Here is a 19,520-nt window from a genome sequence, read left to right on the forward strand (position 1 = left end):
CGGAAGCCTGAGCTACAGCAAAAGAACTTACTCCCAACACACCCAGCCCTGGGGCCGCTGACTCTCCAGGGTCCTCCCCGGGGTCCTCCCCAGGGTCCTCCCCAGGGTCCTCCCAGGGGTTGGGGGTCTGCCTCATTTGCTCATGGTGTTTATGGCATGCTACCTCCTGTGGGGGTGGGGGTGTCATCTGTCACAGCTGTCCAGATGGACCTTACTACGCATTCACCCAAGGTGACCTTGTGTTTTCCTGGCGACACTCGGACACAAACTGGGAGTGTTTGTGATGGGGATGCTCAGCTGTGTGGGTGGCCCTGTGCGGCTCCCTAGCCCGGGGGGCAGAGCCGAGGCTGTGGAGATACTGTTTACCTTTCCATCTCCCGGTGGGTTCCACCCTGCTTCCCGGCTGGCATGCTGGAGTGGGTGGGAGACAGGAGGCCAGCCTCCCTGCAGGCCTGCGTGGGAGCCTGCTTCCCCACGCACGGGACCCTCAGGGAGCACAGGCTCCGTGGTCTGACCACCCTGGGGAAACTGAGGCCAGAAATAATCACTAAGGGGTTTCCAAAGCATGTGGGGATTCTGGCCTCTCAGTCAGCATTGGCTGATTCTGCTGAAACCAAGCGGGAAATCTATCTTCGCCTCTGAAGAAGCTGGACAGACTCTGGCCCTGACCCCCACCTCCACAGAGAACACCCACGGGCTGGGGCCAGCACCTCCAATCTCTGCCGAGCACCTGAGAAACCTTCCGGAGTTGATTCTGGTGAAGAGCTGTGTCTGTCCTCAGCTCACAGATCACTGGGAGAGCTGGACAGGGACAGACACCCACTAAAATCCCAGCTTGAGTGTCTGGAGGTGACAGGTCATAGCAAGCTGGGACCAAAGTGGGCTCACCCTTCCCCACCCATTCCCCCGTGGGACCCGCAGCCCCCTTCACCCCGATCTCTGGGACGCCGACACCGCCTGGCACCCTCCAACCTGCCATGCATCGAGGTGACACCAAGGAGAGACACCCGCAACCCTGCCCTTCCACGCCCAGCCAAGGTTTTAAGGATACAGGGCCCAGGTCCTCGGGGACCCAGCCTTGCTGGGCAGGCGCCGGCTTGGGGCTGGCACGCGCCCCAGACCTGTCCCCGCGGGGAGGTGGGCAGTGAGAAACGGGTATTTTTAGCTGGAGGAAGGAGATAGACAGGGCCCCGGGAAGCCCACTGCACTTTCGTTTGTCACCCACAGCTGAGGCCTCGGCATATTTTCTTTGTTGGGCTTTTGAGACAGTCTCAGGTGGGCCTTCAAGTCGAGATGGGGCCGAGTACCCCCATCGTTGTGCCTCTCGGTGGCTTGGGTGACAGGCCTGGACCAAGGCACTTCGTCTCAGCCTTTTCTCTCTCCTCTGCGCAAGCGGTCTCACTGAGAGACGCAGTGAAGAGATGGGGAGGGGGCACTGCGCATGCGCGTGCCTGTGTCCTATCTGTGCCGGTCCCTGCTGGGGCCGAGGCTGGTGGCGCTGGCTTCCTCAGTTGCTCTCTGGCTGCACCTGGTGCTCTCTTCTTCCGGGATGCTGGCTAGTCGGAGATCCCCGGCTCCGGAGATCCTGTCATCCCTATCTTCCTAATGCCTCCTGCCCTGTGGCTACCATCCTGTGCTGCCACCTGTGTTGCCTGCATCTCTTCACGTGGGCTCTGAAGATCCAAGTCAGCTCCTCAGGCTCGCAAAGCAAGCATGTCACCCACCGAGCCCTCTCCCCAGCCCTCTGTTCTTCCATTTCCTTCCCCCTTTCTCTTAGGACACTAGGAACCCCCACTTCCACCACTGTCCCCAGTGACAGAGCTGGGGACCCCGACATTCCGCGTGAGTTCAGTGTTTGAGAAAGTCCTGAGGCCTCCAGGGCACGGCCCACGTGCATGCACGCACACAGGCATGCACGCACAGATGGGCGTGACGGTGGCACTGTCTGGCACACCCAGGAAGGAAACCCATCCTGATGGCCTGCGGGTAGCTGCAGGACTGCGCGTGCGTGTACTCGTTCCCTGCACAGGCGCCACCAGTGGAGCCCACAAGACCTTCACGTGTCGACATTTGATAGAGCAAATTCCAGGTTTGGCCATCCCAAGGAGAATGTTCTCGAAGGTCTGCCTCGGCCTGGGTACTCTGCAGGAGAGCTGGGTCTGTGGAGGAGGAGACAGGACTCAGGGGTGAAGAGATTCCTTCGCCCCTCCCCCTTCCGGGCCATGCCTAGACTCTCCCACCCTCCCATAAAGTCGCCTCTTCTTCACCCTTGCGTCCTTGCATGTGCTATGGTATGGCTGCAGTCGCCCTGCCCTCTGGCTGTCTCCAGTCTAGGCCGTCTTAGGCTCTTAGATCTTTTCCCCTTCTGTAGAAATACAGGGGCTCAGGCAGTAGCCCTCACCCCGGATAATTGAAAAGTTGAGGCAAGAGGGTTGGGGTGGGGGGAGAATGTTTGCCAAGGACACTTTGGAATGGAGTGACAATTTTTAAAAATAAATAAAGTCCTCCAAAAACAGCAGAGGCAGGTGGATCTCTGAGTTCAAGTCCAGCATGGTCTACAGAGTGAGTTCCAGGACAGTCAGAGCTACACAGAGAGACCCTGCTGTCTGGAAAAAGAAAAAAAAAAAAAAGCCAAGAGGCAAGTCAGTGGTCGAAGGCGGCAGCCCCCGGGCCCACATGAGGTGGAAGGGGAGGACTTCGCAGAGCTGACCCCTGACCTCCACAAACCCCACGTCATGCACAGGTAGGTTATCGACCATTTCTTATCATTATTATTATCAAACACCCGAGTTTAAAGAGCCAACTGCAGTGATGCTCCGAGTCAGCTCAGCACTTTCGTTGTTTTTTGGGGGACTCCCTGCATTGTCCCAGCTGGCCTGGAACTCACAGACTTCCACCTGCCTCTGCCTCCAGCATGCTGGGAGTAAAGACTTGACGCACTATACCCAGTACACCAATACTTGGAAGACTGAGGCAGGAGGATTCCCATGAGTTGAAGTTTAGCCTTGACTAGAGACAGATACTATGTCTTAAAACAAACAATAAACAGAAAAGACCCACAGAAGCCTCTCGTGGTGGCACCATCCACCAGCTCAGCACCTGGGGGAGGATCGGTAGTTCAAGCTCATCTGCGCTACAGCGACCTAAGAAAGCGAAGCAGTCGGGCTCAGCGCTCATAAAGCCCTTGCAGAGAACTTGAGTTTGCTCCCAGCTCCCAGGTCGGATTCTGTAACTCCAGAGCTCCAACACCTTCGTGCTCTGTGGGCACCCATGCTTGAGTACACACACTTGTGAAGACACACGCACATGCAAGTTTAAAAAGACAAAACAACAACAACAACAACAACAACAACAAAACACCATATCCCCAAATACAAGGGTTCAATATGTGTGTGACATAGAACCTAGAACCTACCAATGAGGGGCCGGGGCGAGGCTCAGTGACCCCTCACTTGCCCCAAATCCCGGGCTCCGTCCCTGACAGAAGGGAAGGAAAGCTCAGAAAGGACATGGCGATGAGGCTATTGCCGGCAGCCAACCCTGGCCAGCTGCCTCCAGAACTTTCTCAGCTCCCCACACTGCACCGTGGTCCAACAGACCACCATGATATTCCCACACGTGGCCCACAGACGGAGTTACCAACCCGATAGTACACCCTTTTAAATATGTTCACCTACTGTGCGTGTGCATGTTTCTGTGCGTATCTTTGTGTACTTTCTGTGCGTTATGTGTGCATACATGCATTTATGTGTGTGCATGTCTGTGCGTGCGTTGTGTGTGTGTGTGTTGAGTAGAGAGCAGAGGTCTCTTCTTCCAAGTGGGATGGAAGGATCAAGGCCAGGCTGAGCCGTGGTGGCAGTCACGCGCTGAGCCCCTTGCCACCCTCTCGGTCCTCCCTTCATACTGGAGTCCTGGAGAGCTGTACTGCATTTTCAGGCTTTGGAAAACGTTATCTGTTTTGGATGCTGAAGTTTCCTTTGGCAGAAATAGATGGGCTCATACAAAAACAACATAAGTTGGTTTCATGGGGAACCATTTTGAGTTTGAAAAGCTTTAGCTTTGAAATTTAAAGTGTGTTTTTTTTTCTTTTTCTTTTTTTCAGTGTCAGGCTCTGGGTATAGTGGTGTATTTGGGAAGCACAGAAAGAGGAACATGAGTTCAAGACCACCCTGGGCTACATGGCATGGCCGATCACTTATATTCAATCAATCAGTCTTTGTTGTGGTTGTTTTTCGAGACAGAGTTTCTCTATGTCGTACTGGCTGTCCTGGACTTGCTTTGTAGACCAGGCTGGCTTCCAACTCACAGCCATCCTCTGCCTTCGGAGTGCTGTGATTTAGGTGTGCACCACCACGCCTGGTACGCCAATCAATCTTTCTAAAGAGTGCAAGGCTAACCATGCTCTCTGCTCCTGTCTCTGCACAATGAGCAGCCACTGGCCGAGGCGAAGGCATACAGATGCACAGAAAATGGCCTGCCGAGGAACAGGCAACAGACAGCCTTCCCAAATCATCCATCCCTCAGCCAGAACCTGCTAACAAGGGCGCAGGCACCATGCCATGTCTTGCTCTTTTTTCCTTGTCTTGTCTGTGATTTTGAAAATGTTTGTTTCCTGGTTGTGTCTTTGAGTCTGGGTCTGGCCTCCAACCCACTCTGTTTCTGAGGGTGCCCTTGGCTCTGACCTTCCTTTCTAAGTGCTGGTAGCGTGTGCCATTGGGGGCAGGGTGTCATTTTTCATCTTTGCTGTGTTGGGTGCTGAAGCTCAGACTTGGGACCTTCGCCAGCGCTCACACAAGTGTGCTCTTAGCCACGTCCTCAGCTGCAGCCGTGTTCAGGGTTTGACCATCGTATTTCTTTTTAAAGGTTTGTGTGCATTCGTGTTTTGCCGGCATGCATGTCTGTGTGAGGGCACAGATCCCCTGGAACTGGAGCTACAGACAGCATCGAGCTGCCATGTGGCCGCTGGGAATTAAACCTGGGTCCTCAGGAAGAGCAGCCGATGTGCTAACCACTTAGCAATCTGTCCAGCCCCAGTCAAATATATTTCTGTTTTTTTTATGGCTAAGAGGAAGTGATACAGGCTGGTTCTCCTTAGAGAGAAAAAAAGGTTTGGTCACACACACTCCTGGAGGTGCCATAGGGAACGCAGGAGCTGCCCATCCTCTGAGGAGGATGTCCGGGCTGGAGGGCATTTGCTTTCAGGGAGTCTCAGGACACTCTGGTTTGGGGTTCATTCCCTGGGTGGATGAGCAGGGAATCCCAAATGGGGCTCTTCAGGGCAGGAGACTCTTCATTCTCTGGGAGGCTGGATGACAGGCACAGGGCACCGCGGCTGGCCGCTGCTGCACCGAAGGGGCCGGGAAAGTAACCCAGGGATGCTGCCTGAGCCCCGGCATGGGAATGGACCCAAGGCGGGACGCTGTGAGTCTGTGCCTGGCCACAGGTGTGTTCACACTTGCTCGGTTAGCAACCTGCACCAGATGTGTGTGAGCCACGCCTGGGTCCGAGAGGGAGCCAGTGCCGTTTTAAACCTCTGTTGCAAAAGGGTCAAAAATCAAATTGTGTTTTTATTTTTATTTCTAAATGTGTTTCAGCACACAATGAAAGCATGAGTTGTTTTTTTTTTTTTTTTTTTTTAATTTTGTTTTTTACAAAATCACTCACTCTATAGCTCAGGCTATCCTGAAACTCACTCTGTAGCCCAGGTTGGCTATGAGTCTGCAGAGATCTACCCGCCTCTGCCTCTCGAGTGCTGAAATGATTGGTGTGCCCGCCACACCCAACCGAATACCAGGCTGAGGGGGCGCACCATTCTGCAAGGCACGCAGGGAGCTGCAATGGAACCCAAGATACCAGATGGCGCCCAGCATGGCCTCTTGCTTCAAGTGACTGCCACCACCAGATTGGGCTCTGGTGCGTTTTCTTGATAGATGACTGTTGAAGAGGGCCCAACCCACTGTGCCTTGTTCCATCCCTGGGCTGCTCGTCCTGGGTTCTACAGGAAAGCAGGTTGAGCCTGCCAGCCAGCCAGCCAGCAGCACCCTCCATTGCTTCTGCATCAGCCCCTGCCTCCAAGTTCCTGCCCCAACTCCCCGGATGATGCAGTGTGACTGAGACGGGTAGGCTGAAATAAAGCCTTTCCTACAAAGTCCGATCAGTGTTTTGTCACTTAAAGAAAAACTAAGACACACCTCCTTTACCTGCTCCAAACACAGCCTGCTCGAGGGCCACGGGCTCCCTGGGGTCTTCCCAGTGGAGGGTGGTGGGTGTTTACGACACTAACTCCCATGGTGGGGAGGGTGTCACTTGTCACAGCTGTGGAGATGGGACATTGTTCTATTGGTCCCACCCAGGGTGACTGTGCGCCCTTTCCTTAGGGATGCTTGGATGTACCTGGTGTCATCTCTGTCACTCTAGAGACAAGGGGACTTGGGGCCATCCTAGGTCACTGTTAACACTATGACACCCAAAGAACTCTGAGCTCAGGTCCCCAGTGCCTACATAAAAGGCCATGCCCAACAGAACATGATTGAGACCCCTGTGCTGGAGACGAGACGGTCCCCGGGCTTGTGGGCCAGGCAGCTTTGCTGAGATGGGAGCTGCACTGTGAGAGCCCCTGCCTCAAAACACAAGGTGGAGAGCTGCCGAGGACAACCCCAGCCTCTGCCTATGTCCCCATTTCTCTGTACATGATAAAACTGCTCACAGTAAGCCAACAGCTTTGCCATCTCTCAGAGCTGATATCCCCTGAGGTGAATTCCAGAAAGATGGGCGGGTCAGGCAGAGCCCGGGTGGGAAACAGGACCAGCACACAGGACTGCTGAGAACTGGGTCCTGTCCCCAGTGCCCAGCCATCTGGGAGTGATTCAGGCACATAGCTGTCATCAGCTCCTGGGAGGTGGAGGCAGGATGAGGTCCACTTCAGGGCCTCCCTCCTCTACAGAGGGAGTTGGAGGCCATCCTGGGCTGCTGGAGACCATCCGCAACAACAACAGAAACTGGGAGTGTTTGTGATGGGGATGCCCAGCCGTGTGGGTGGCCCTGTGCGGCTCCCGAGCCCGGGTGCCGAGCCGAGGCTGTGGAGATACTGTTTACCTTTCCATCTCCTGGTGGGTTCCACCCTGCTCTGGGGCTGGCATGCTGGAGTGGGTGGGAGACAGGAGGCCAGCCTCCCTGCAGGCCTGCATGGGAGCCTGCTTCCCCACATGCGGGCTCCCTCAGGGAGCACAGCTTTGGACTCCCAGACTGACTCTGAGGCTCAGTGGTCTGACCACACTGGGAAACTGAGGCCAGAAACAATCACTGAGGGGTTTCCAAAGCATGTGGGGATTCTGGCCTCTCAGTCACCATTGGCTGAATCCGCTGAAACCAAGCGAGAAACCCCTTCCTCACTCCTCAAGAAGCTGGACAGACTCTCAGCCAGGAGCCTGGTCCTGACCCCCCCCCCCCCCGCCTCCATAGAGAACGTCCACGGGCTGGGGCCAGCACCTCGAATCCCTGCTGGCCACCCAGGAAGTCTTGCTGAGTTGATGTGGGTAAAGAGGGGATGCCCTTTACTGTGGAGCATTGGGGAGGGAATACATGTGTCCTCAGCTCACTGATCACTGGGAAAATTGGACATGCCCTAAAACTCCAGCCTGAGTGTCTGGAGATGCCAAGGTCATGGCAAGCTGGGATGAAAACAGTTTTGCTTTTTACTGGGTAGCAATATCCTTCCAGATGAAGTATTCCATCCTGCAGGGAGCTCCTTAATCAGGAAGGTAAACAAAATAGCTTCAGGAAGTCCCTGAAACCAACCAGTTTCACTAGGTCCTGCCAGAGTGAGCAATTACAGCTGAGCTCAGGAAGCTGATCTGCCTGGAAGAGGCTCAGACCCACTGAGGCACCTGGAAAGGACGCTCTGCAGCCAGTAGCCCTGCCTGCAGGCTGTGTGCTGAGCTCCAGGTTTCCAGCTTTCCGAGCTGTCACTCATGCCTTGGTGACCCAGCTGTCTCGGAACCATTTCTGCTCCTATAAGTGACCCCACACCCATATGCCTGTCAGTAGAACTCATGGAACCATTCTGGACTTTGCTGATGTCTGTAGTTGGATCTGTCCTAGGGTCCCTACCTGAGGAGAATGCACATACCTGTACTGCAGGAAAAGTCTTGTCACATAACATAAGTGGTACCAGAGGAGGATCAAAGCAGAACCAGAGATGAGCTGGGGAGGAATGCATGGTCCTGGTTGTGGGTGGCAAGGCATGTGACTGAGGCCCATCAGCCTGTGAGAGGGGCATGGTACGGGAGCCTCCTAGAGTCACCCTTCCCTGTGTGCTGCTGTGCTGTGGCAGCCGCTGCGTGGTTTTTGCTATGGGCAGTGGCACGTGTGACAGGCTGAGCCACCAGGGCCAGGCATGTCCGTGGGAGAAACCCCAGCATGTCAGCCTTCCTCCGTGTGGTATGGAATGGCACCTCTGCTCAATGAGCGGGGTCCATACTGAAATACTGAAATGCCCGAAGACACTCAGGGGTTAAAAGCGCATTTTGCAGATTAGCGACAAGGGCTGATCTTGTGGGCAGCAGCTGCAGAGGTTGCCGGACGCTGTTGTGTGTGATTAGAAATGCAGCTGAGGCTGAGGTGGCGCCAGGCAGGAACTTGTTTATGTAAAGGAGCACTTGCAGCAGGAAGCGGAGACAGCATCCTCTGCCTCTCATCTGGCAAGTGAACTGGATAAACAAGAGGATGAGACAGAGGCGCTGGCTTGCTGGCTGCTTAAGGCTTGGGCCGGAAGGAGAAGAGAGCGCAAGTTACAATGGTGCTGAAGGCCCGTCCTGGGACCCAAGAACTCGGAACCATGCGATGACACAGACTGAAGAGCTGGGGGACACGGCAAAGCAACAGAAGATACCCACAGGTCTGCCCTTTAACAGGAAAAGGGGGAAATCTGTGATCCTACATGCAGGCGGGGCATTAGCCACGCCCAACACAAGAAACTATGGCAACGAGAGACCTGCTCATCGTGGGCACTGCTGGAACTAGGGGAGGCTTTTACACCAGCAACAGCTTGGCCTGTGAGGCCACAGACACGGAGCGGATGGCACCAGTCTGGCTGCCGCGGAGACAGGGAAACTGAGTCATGTGACCTCCCATCCCACCTCTAGGCCAAGGCTGTGTAACCTGAGACTGGCTTATCAGTGCCATTAGGAACACTTGATTATCTCCACCTGAGGTCCCCACAGACGAGGGGCGGGTGCTGCTGAGGGCACCAGGGGTATGAGGAGCTGTGTGTGCACCCCAGTTCACTGGGCCAGGTAAACTGTGTCACAGGGGATCAGAGAAGATGGTCCCGCAGGGACCTCTGCAATTGCAGAGGCTGCGCCGAGCCCGTTGGGGGGACAGATCTTTATGAAGGAGGAAAGGCTTTGGCAGATCTCAGTGTCTTAGACACTGTAAACAGCACCCGTACATTGAGAGCAGCCTGGAGATGAGAAAATGGCAGAGCTGAGGAAGAGCCTGTGGGGGATCCTAAGGAAGAACTGATAGAAAGCCCCACTGTGCGGAGGAGCCTCGACGTCGTGAGAGAACAGCGTGGGTGAAGACCATCAGGCTACGTCCTCGGTGCCAACCTGGGGCCAGTGTGACCTGGGAGCCAGAGGGCGCCTCTGGTACGCAGGGTCTCCTGACCTCTAAGCCCTGATAGGTCTGAATGGGCTCTGTCAGGCCCCTGAGTTCATTAGACCTGGAGTGATGGCGGGAGGCTGGGGAAGAGCTCCAGGGAATGCGGGTGGCTCTGAGGGCGGGGGTGCTGAGGGAGCGCCTCCTGCCCACGCTTTGCACCCAACTGTGACCCGTGCACAAACGATGGACCCTTTCCATGCTTCTCTTCCATTTTTGTATCTCCTTAGTTGTGAACTTCTGGGGTCACTCCCATTGCTGAAAACAACGGACAATGGACTTTGGTGGCGTCTCACGGTGGGTGTCTTCGTGACCCCACCGTTTGTTAAGGGATGTTGCCTGTCCTGCCCTGCCCATCCCCTAGACACGGTTGTTACACAGATGAGGTAACGCCAAACCAAGTGTCTCCTGCACGAGACACCCAGTTGCAATGGTGTTTCCACCCGCGTCACAACCCTGCTGGGGCTGGGCTACCTGGAAGGAAAAACGGCTCTTTGTGAGAATAGCTAAAGCCAGGTGTGGTGCTTCACAGAAATCCCAGCGCTCTGGGACACAGAGGCAGGCGGAGCTCTCTCTGTGTGCTCGTGGCCAGCCTGGTCTACAGAGTAAGTTCATATCTGGTACTGTACGCCAGGACAAAACATGTGGCTGGGAGCTAGCTCCTTGGCCCTGATGGGGAAGCAACTTCTGTGGTTTTATTAAATGGATCTGATGTGCCTGTCAAACTGCCACAGTATAAGTTTTCCTCTGATACTGAAATAGTCCATCCTGGAAGAAGCTCATTAAGCAGGAAGATAAAGAAAACAGCTTCAGGAAGTCCCTGAAACCAACTAGTTTCACTAGGTCCCTCCCTGCCAGAGTGAGCAATTAAAGCTGAGCTCAGGAAGCAGATCTGCCTGGAAGAGGCTCAGATCAACTGAGGTACCCGGAAAGGATGCTCTCTGGCCTGTCCGGCTGCCTGCAGGCTGTGCCCTGAGCTCCAGGTTCCCAGCTGTCACTCATGCCTTGGCAATCCAGCTGTCTCTGAGCCATTTCTGCTCCTGTGACACCCCCCCCCCACACACACGTATGCCTGTCAGTAACCCCTGGACTCTGATGGTCTCCATATTAGGATCTGTTGTGGGATCCCTACCTGGGGAGAATAGATGTGTGTTTTGTCTCCCCGAGAAGTCTTTTCCCACAGCACCCTTCCCCCCATCCACTCTCCACTGTAGGACCCACAGACCTCCCACCTAAGCTTTGGGAATCCAACACTGCCTGGCACCCGCCCAGCCTACTAGGCATCAAGGTGACACCAAGGCCAAGACAGCCAGCTAAGGTTTTAAAGATGAAGGACCCGAGCCCTTGGGACCCAGGCATTGCTGGCAAATGCCAGCTTGGGGCTGGATGGGGCTGGCACTCTCCCCAGACCTGTTCCGGTAGGGAGGTGGGCAGGGAGAAAGGAGTATTTTTAGCCGGCAGAAGGAGATATGGCTTTGGTTCTCTAGAGACCACAGACCAGCTTCCTTCAGACCAGCTCCCAAGGAAGCTGGTCACTTGTGGCCCAGGCTGGCCTCAAAGTCCTGATCCTCTCCAGGGCTTGGCCAACCACACAACATCACCTCTTTTCTCCTCTTGCCACCCTTTCTCTCTCTTAAAAAAGGCTGATTTATGGTAACTACGTGTGTGGTGTTTTGTCTGTGAGGTCTCCGATCCACGGGCACGTGGTGCCCAAGGACAGAAGGGGCTGTTGCTGGAGAGCTGAGTGACCGGCTGTGAGTTCCCACGTGGGTGCTGGGAAGCAAGCCCCGGTCCTTTGCAAGAGCAGCCTGTGGTCTAAGAGATGAGTGGCCCCTCCAGCCCCCACCGTCTTTCTGAGTGTAGCCTAACATCGTGAGGATGGATGGAGGGTGTCCTGGCTGGTTTTGTGTGTCAACTTGACACAAGTTAGAGACGACGGAGAGGAAGGGGCCTCCGTTGAGGAAATGCCTCCAAGGGCTCCAGCTGTGAGGCAGTTTCTTAACTGGTGATTGATGTGGGAATGCCCAGTCCATGGTGGGCGGTGCCACCCCTGGGCTGGTGGTCCTGGGTTCTGGAAGAAAGCGGACTGAGCAGGCCCCTCCACGGCCTCGGCATCAGCTCCCGCCTCCGGATCCGTGCCCTGTTTGAGCTCCTGTCCTGACTTCCTTTAGGATGAACCGTAAGGGGGATGTGTGAGGCGATGGACCGCTTTCCCCACCAAGTTGGCTTTAGATCATGGGAGGCGACAGGAATCCTAAGGAGAGGGTGAGCCCTGACCTGTCCTGGGCCTCGCCTGTCTAGTCCCATGGCTACAGGCCACAGGGCCACGCCCGTCGCTTTCCGGTGGGCCACTACCCACGCAGCCATTCCCCACGGCTGCCGCTGCTTTGTTCACATCTGTTTTTCCCTCTTCCCGGGGCCACCCGGAACCCCGGCCTCCCTTCGGGGAAGCCCCACACGTGCGCGCGCGAACACACACACATACATACACACACACACACAGCCCTGGCGGGGCGTGAATGAACAGCGGCCACGCGACTTCCCACACTTTATGTGAACTCAGTTCTGGCGAGGGCCGGCGGGGCCCCGTCGCAGGGGCACGGGGCAGGGCGTGAGGTAGCGGTCACACGCACCGGCACTCCCGCGCCGACAGCTGTTGCAGCGTGTGGTAGCGGCTCTGCACGTCCAGGAAGGAGACCTCGTCCTCGTAGGCCGTCGGGCGGCAGCACGGGTGCGCGCGCACCCGCTCCCGGCGCACGCGCTTCCGCTGGCGCAGGCGCCGGAGGCCCAGGTCGTAGATGCGCGCGGCCGCCTCGCACGCGCCTGCGCAGTAGCGGAACAGCACCGTCTCGTCCGACGTGTAGCCCAGGCCCAGCTCGCTCACGCGCACCTCGAGCTCGCGCAGCCCGCACGGCCGCGCGCCTGAGCGCGCGCGCGCGCGCCGACGCCGGGAGCCCGCCCGACGGCGAGGCCCCGGGGCTCGCGCGGCCCAGGGAGAGAGTTCGCGAAGCTCCACCGCGTCCGGGGCGCCCTGCAGCAGAGCTCGGTCTGTGGCGGGAAGAGGGAGGCAGAGGATTGGGTCGTGCCGCGCGCATGCGCAGCCCCGGCGGCCTGGACCCGCATCCTCGTGCCCCCCCACCCCGAAGGGTGTGCAGAAATGACAGGGTTCAGGAGGCGGAGGCGGGAGGATTGCTTTAGGGCAAGCCTGAGCTACACGAAACCCTGTCTCAAAAAAGAAAAAGTCAGCGGGGCGCGGTGCCGCACGCCTGTAATCCCAGCCCTCAGGGAGGCAGAGGCAGGCGGATCTCTGTGAGTTCGAGGCCAGCCTGGTCCACGAAGCGAGTCCGGGACAGCCAAAGGCTACACAGAGAAACCTTACCTCGAAAAGCCTAAATGAAATAAATAAATACAAGTAAAAGACTGCATCGCCAAAGCGGTCCGCGTCCAGCCCACAGCACTCTTTCTGGTCTGTGTTGGTTCTCTGCCTGCCTGAGCCTCAGTTTCCCTCCTAGGAAGCCTCCCCACGCCCCCTCCAGGAGCGGGGCTTACACTGGGCCAGGCGGGCGATGCGCGCGTCCAGGGTGCGCGGCGGCCGTCGGAGCGGGGCGAGCGCGGTTCCCAGGCGGTGGCCGAGCAGCAGGCCCTCCTGGCACATCCACACAGACAGCAGGGAGCTGCAGACGAGCGACACGAGGGCCGCCGCCTTCCAGCGCCTCATCCTGGGCCTCGGCCTGCGGGGACATGGGAGTGGGAGGTGGGTGGGCGCGCGCGGGGTGCAGCGGTGGAGGGGGGAAGGGGTGTGAGCCTCTTATTTAGCTGGTGCTAAAGCCCCCAGGGCACTATGTGTCCTAGCAGTGGCTAGGCAGGCCAGGCATGGAGAGGGTGACAGCACGTGACCCCAGCATGCGGGCTTGTACACTCTGGTGTCTTTTCTGCCCTTGGTAACCGTGTGCCTCAGTTTCCCCTACCAGGCAGCCTTGAGGAAGGCTCCCAACCCCTCAGTGATGCCCCCGCCATCAGGATATAAGTAACCTGCTCACTGCACACAGTTGGTGTCTAATAACCCTCGCCCCCCCCCCCCGCCCTCGCTCCCCACTCCTGCAGCCCTCACTGGCCCCCTATGGCCGGAGGCTGTGCCACCCCACAGTTTACACAGCTTGCTGTGTCCCTGGAAGCAATTTGCATGCAATTTGCATGGGCCCACCCCAGCGAGGCCACACCCACCAAACAGAAACAGATCCCTTATTAAGCTCCGACTGTGTACCAGGCTCGATGAGCACACAGGAGACATCTTTGTGTTAAGTTGGGGAAAGTGAGGCACGGAATAGTCAGGCTTGCCACCGTCAGCGGCATGCTGTTTGGCTTTTGTTTTGTCTTTTTTTTCCTTTGAGATTTAGTTCCGGCTGGCATGGAACTATGTGCAGCAGAGGCAGAGCCTGAGCTCTGATCCTCCTGCCCTGCTTGGACCCAGGGTTCCCCTGCAGCCCAGCCCCGCCTGGTTACTGAGTACCAGCTGTATACTGAGGCTTCAAGAGTCTCTCTCTGTCAGTAAACCACAGTGCATCTGTCCTCGCCTGGCGGCTGACATTCACTGGGCACCGAGGAGTGTGCGCGTGGATGGACACGGGGGTCCTCGGCATGCCGTGTGCAGCCTGCGCATGTGCACACCCCCGCAGGGCCGTGCAAAGGCCTGCAGCCGTGGGGTCCACACACCCCTGCACCCTCAGCGGTCTCTGTACCCCATCCGCCTTAAGCTCTGCTCTGTGAATTAAACACAGCATAAGTACAGGTGACGCGGCTGCTAGGACCTGGCTGCGGACCGGAGGCCGAGGCCAGCGACCGACTCCGGGGTCTCCAGAGCTGAGCGACAGGGGCCTGAGCGCGCCCCCGGGTGCTGGGAACCGAACCCAAGCACTCCGCGCCCAGGCAGGGATTAACCTCTGGCCACACTCTACGGCCGGGAAGTCAGTCAGCTGTCCTGCCATGACCACACTCACTCCCAACGCCCGGGCCTCAGTTTCCCTTCTGGGCTCTATGAGGAAGCAGAGATTGCAGCACTGACGGCGCAGCCGCGCCGGGTGGTCTGGCCGCCGACCACCAGCTGAGCTCTGAACGCATGAACAACGGCTCCTCTGTCCGAGGTCGCCGGACTGGTTTGTGTCTGGCCCAGCAGGGACGGGGCAGGGGGTCCTGTGGGGTGACGTAGTGCCCAGGAGCCCCTGGAGCGGAGCCAGCGCTCCCCACATTCTGGCACGTGTCCTGTCTAGGGCCACATCCTCCTGTTCCCCCCCCGCCTCAGTTTCCCCATCTGCAGTGATATCCAGCAGATCTGCTCGTGGACGCAGAGGTGCGTGCGTACGTGCTTGTGTGCGCGAGCACCTGTGAGCACACGGGTTTGCACACGCCCGGGGCACTGTGGTGCTCAGCCTGGCTGAGGGCCAGGGCCCGCAACTGGGGCCTACCCTGAGGCGCGAGCTCCTGATCGTCCCTCAGAGCGCAGGCCCTTCACTAGAGCCTGCCCAGGCCTTCCGGGTGGCCTGCCCAGTCTCCATGGCAACGCCCCCCCACTGCCTCGGTTCCGGGTCTTCAGCGCCCAGAGGGTCCCGAACCCTGAGAACCCGAGGGCTGCGTCATCCCGCTAGGTTACCACGGGAAGCCCCGCCCTGTCTCCCGAGCCTCAGTTCCCCAGCCTGCGCATTCCTGTGACCCATAGGGTCCCATGTAGCCCAGGCCGGCCTCCGACTCTGTAGCTGAGGCTGACTGACCCAGCACTCCTGACCCTCCCGCCTCCACCTCCTGGGTGCTGGGGTGACATGTGCCACCGACTCTGATTTGGGGGGTCATTCAATTCTGGAAAATCATGGGGCCCTGGGGAGGGGCTCCCGGACCAATGCTTCAGGCAGAGTCTGTGCCTCAGTTTCCCCGTCAGCACTAGACGGTTTTCCCCAGAAAGTTTGTGGGTTCTTAGTGGTTCCAGATGGGGAAACTGAGGCCTCCTGGAGCCTGGGTCCTCACCTCCCTCTGAGGGCCCCACCCGCCGGCAGGACGCACATCTGGGGGCAAAGCAGCAACATCTGCAGAGCACAGCTGGTTCCGATGAGCTGTGGGGGCCGCGGCCGGGGGAGGCCTTTGGGGCTCAGTGGGTTGGGGGGGCACAGCGGCTCCCTTACAGCTGAGGAGAGAGCCAAGGACACCAGGGTTCTGCACCTCTAGGGCCTGGGCGATGCCCGACTGGTCAAACTCCTGCTCATACCTCAAAGCCCCAATTCCAACATCTCCCTCCACACGCTTCCTTAATGTGCTCTTATTACTGCCTGCATGTCTGCGGGAGCACGCGCCGCACCGTGCCTGCGCGTCTGCCAAGGTCAGAGGGCAGCTGTGGAGTCGGGACGCCATGTGGGTGGCCAGAGTCAGCTTGGCTGTCCCGTCCCCAAGCGAACACAGGTCCGTGGTGGCTCACGGTGGCTCAGCAGACGGCTTTAAACCAGAGGGTCGCCGTCTTGGTGCCCCTCCTAACTGCCCCAACCCAGGCTAGACCAGAGACGTGGACCTCACCTGCAGGACACACAGCACAGGAGTGCCCGCCCCCAAGTGAGCAGTGAGCAGGAGGCCCCGTGGATAACCGGATCAGGCTAATGCGGGCTGAGCCGCCGGCTGGGCCCTGAGGGCGGCTGGGAGGGGTCACCCCCCTTCGAGTTCTGACCATCTGGCTCGGAAGGGAAACTGAGGCAGGCCCCGGGTGCGGCAGTAACGGGGCAAGGGGAGGGGAGGGGGACCTGCCTGCATTTTCCTTCCTTTACAAATTCAAAGTTTGGTCTGGGGTCCTAGATAAAGGAGTCCATTCTCAAAGCCTCAGTTTCCCCAGACAGGGGCTGAGAGCTTTCTCTTTCCTCTCACCCTGTTTATTTACTGACCTTTTAAAGGCATCAGTTTCAGTATTTGAACTACACACGTGTGAGCACCAGGCTAGGGCAGGGTCACTGAAGCCTTGGGGTCACAGGCCACAGGGGTCATGCGCCACGGGGTCACAGGCTGCCAGGCCATCGGAGAGAGCTCTGCTCGCTCTGACTTCTCTGGTACAGTTTCCCTTTGCTCTCCTGAGTCAGTGTAGCCCAGGCTGGCATCTGTGTAGCTGAGGCTTACCTTGAAAGGCTGGGGCTCCAGCTTCTGAGCGTCTGAGCACAGGCCCCAGGTGCCACAGCTGCTCCCCAAGCGCCCTCTGCCAACCCTCCAGCACATGCCCCTCCGCAGGATCGCCCTGGTCGTCCCCCGAACAAGCCAAGCCCTTTCTGTTCTGTTCCTTCCCCACTTACGAAACTCCTACTCGGCCTGCCCAGCCCGCCCGTGACTCCCCTCTTCCAGGAAGTCTTCCCTGAGTCCTCCTCCCCTCCATCGACTCCCCGAGGCACACGGGTCCCCTCTTCCCGGGGCGTGGACGCCAGGGGCCCCTCGACGGACAGAGCCACGGGCTAGCATTTGTTGGCGGCATCCCTGGGGTCTGTGTCGTTTTGTTAGTTTGGTTTTTGGCTGCTTGGTGGTGTTTTTGTTGTTTAACTCTGAGAACGGGACGGTGGCGTCGGGACAGGATGGGGGTACCCGGCTGAGGCGGGCATTTGTTTTCGCCCCCTGTCAAAGCCAGCCCTTTGTAGTTGCTCCGGGGTTCGCGGCCGACGAGCGGGGACCCTCAGAAGCCCCGGATGAAAGAGCGGGAGGGACTGTCCCGACCCGGCCCCAGGCGACGAGCTGGTCAGGCTGGAATCTGCCCGCCACTGACATCCTGCCCCGTCACGCCCCATGGGGCTTCCTCAGCCCCGGGCGCTGACACACACAAAGGGTGTCCCAGAACGTCAGGGGCGTGAGGCCCGCGAAGGCAGCGGGACGGAACTCCGGGGTCCGTTCCCGGCACAGCCCTCCTCCCCCGGGGTCCGCCCCCTCCGCGACCCCGCGAGCCGGGCAGGTGCTCCCCCAACTCCGCATCGCGGCATCTGCCCCGGGCTTCAGGACTTCTACCTCCGGTCCCACCTGAAGTCTGCCCACCCTGCTGCAGCCAGCCCTGTGCCTGGTGGCTTCTCACCCATAAGCCGAATTATCTGGGGATAATGTGGAGCACGAACTCGGAAAGTGGGGAGCACACCCCCGTTTCCAATCAGAGCTTTGCCCTTAAGGGACCCCCCCATTGCAAAGAGCCCCACGCCCTCTTGTGGTTGAAGAGCGACTCAGGAGCCCAGTGGCCCGGCCCTTACCGGGGAGGACACGGTGTCCCCGGGCGCGCAGGGAACGCGCCCCTGACGTGTTTACTTCTGTGCGCCGCAGGGCTGCGCGCGGCCGGGCCCCTCCCGGGGTTCCCGCCTCCACGATGTACCCCCTCCATTCTCCCTGCCCGACGGGGCGCCCGCGGGGGGTCGGGGGGGAGGCAGCCTTCCACGGGAGCCGGGGGCGTAGGGGCCCGGAGCGCGCCCCATCGCCTGCAGAGCCTCGCAGTGACCCGCGAGGGGCGCCTTGGACACCCTCCCTGCACTGCCCCCCAGGACTCGGCTTACCTGCCGCGGGCTCCAGATGACCCGGTCAGTGGTGACTCCTCCGGCCACCCGAGCCCGGCCCGGCCCCAGCCACCGCGTGCGCCATCCGGATCGCGGGGACCCGAGGCGACCCGGGAACCCCGTGCCGGAGGAGGCCACCGCACGGGGTGCGGGACACGGGCCGGGCCATGGGGTTTCCCCCCCTGTCCTCCCTTTCTCCGGCTTCCCGAGGCTCGCCGGGCTCAGCGCACCCCGGGACGGCGCGCTTGGGAGGCCGGACCGCGCTCGGGACGCGGGGCCACGCGGGGGGCGCGGGGCGCACGAACCGAGCCACCGCGCGCTCTCCCCTCGCTCCCGCCGCGCTCCGCTCGGGCCGGCTGGGCTGGAGGGGGCGTGGCCTTCCCGGAGGCGTGGACGTGGGCGTGGCATAGGCTTTCCCGGGCTCGGCACCGCCCTCGCTCCGCCCACAGCCACAGGGGCGCGCCGGGAGAGCAGGTGGCAGGAGCGCGGGAGGCCCCAGCCGGTAGACCGATCAATCGATCGGTCAGCACCGCCCCCCGCACTCTCCTTTGTCTGAGACTCTGCGTCCCGGGATCTAGTCCTCCATAACTTTGCACACCCCTCTCCATGTCCCCGGCTCCCCATCTAGACCCCCTAAACTACCCACGAGCAGAAACTTGCAGAGCATCGCGTACTTCCAAATTGCTGTCCCGGACGCTCTGTGGCTAAGTTGAAACCTCGAGTCCCAAGTCGCCCCGTGATCCTCCGTGGCCAACCAAAGGCCACTCTGCACCCACCCAAGGTCCCCCACGAGGCCTTCTAACCCTAAGCCCACCGCACTGTCCGCTCTGAGAACCTCCCAGGGAAACTGAGTTCAAAGTCTTCTCAGACACCCTAGATTATGTGGGTCCCGTTGTCCGCGGTGAACCACGCCCATCATCACTTCCCATCATCCTGCTCCTCCATCCCCGCAGGGGAGGGACCCCACCTCTCAAACCCCACACACCCTACTCCTTCCCAGCCTGCGCTCCACAAGCGCCCCCTAGCGGAGCCCGAGCTTTCCGGGGCGTGGTGGGCGGGGCAAGAAGGTTGTGTCCATGCCCCTCCACACCCAGTTGCTGAGAAACCGTGGTGAGGCCCCGCCCTCGGCATCCCTTGCCAGCCCTTCCTCAGCACCCTGGCTGCCACCTGCCACCTGCCCCAGAGTTAACGTTCTCTTATCCCAGAAGCCTTTTCAGGACCAACCCCCAAACCAGCCCCACCTCTTCCCAAGGGCCTGTGCTGCCCTCCCCCCCCCCCCATGCCGGCCGTGTTTGTGCGCATGTGCCTGTCGGGGACAGGTGG

General features: G+C 59.2%; 1 protein-coding gene across 2 annotated transcripts; it reads right to left on the reverse strand.

The window, feature by feature from the left end:
- Positions 1–210: 210 nt before the first annotated feature.
- On the reverse strand, positions 211–18,555 carry Nrtn (neurturin). 2 transcript variants are annotated; one of them, XM_060371301.1, is made up of 4 exons: positions 18,198–18,546; positions 13,207–13,388; positions 12,291–12,705; positions 211–2,159 (listed from the first exon to the last, which is right to left on the reverse strand). In XM_060371301.1, exons 2-4 carry the CDS (start codon positions 13,373–13,375, stop codon positions 2,057–2,059), a joined length of 687 nt encoding a protein of 228 aa, XP_060227284.1. In that variant the 5' UTR covers positions 13,376–13,388; positions 18,198–18,546; the 3' UTR covers positions 211–2,056. The 2 variants fall into 2 exon arrangements, with proteins under 2 accessions (XP_060227284.1, XP_021488647.1); XM_021632972.2 differs by lacking the exon at positions 211–2,159 and having other exon boundaries at positions 12,192–12,705; positions 18,198–18,555.
- Positions 18,556–19,520: the final 965 nt, after the last annotated feature.

Source organism: Meriones unguiculatus, chromosome 17 (assembly GCF_030254825.1).
Source record: "Meriones unguiculatus strain TT.TT164.6M chromosome 17, Bangor_MerUng_6.1, whole genome shotgun sequence".
Lineage (NCBI taxonomy): Eukaryota > Metazoa > Chordata > Mammalia > Rodentia > Muridae > Meriones > Meriones unguiculatus.

Bases quoted from the DNA above. Each gene is read 5' to 3' on its own strand.
- Nrtn (XM_060371301.1), bottom strand. From the start codon at position 13,375: ATGAGGCGCTGGAAGGCGGCGGCCCTCGTGTCGCTCGTCTGCAGCTCC. The intron at 12,706-13,206 runs GTAAGCCCCGCT...TTCCCGCCACAG, and splicing joins CATCGCCCGCCTGGCCCAGT to ACCGAGCTCTGCTGCAGGGC. The intron at 2,160-12,290 runs GTGCGTGTGACC...CCTCCTCCACAG, and splicing joins CTGTCGGCGCGGGAGTGCCG to ACCCAGCTCTCCTGCAGAGT.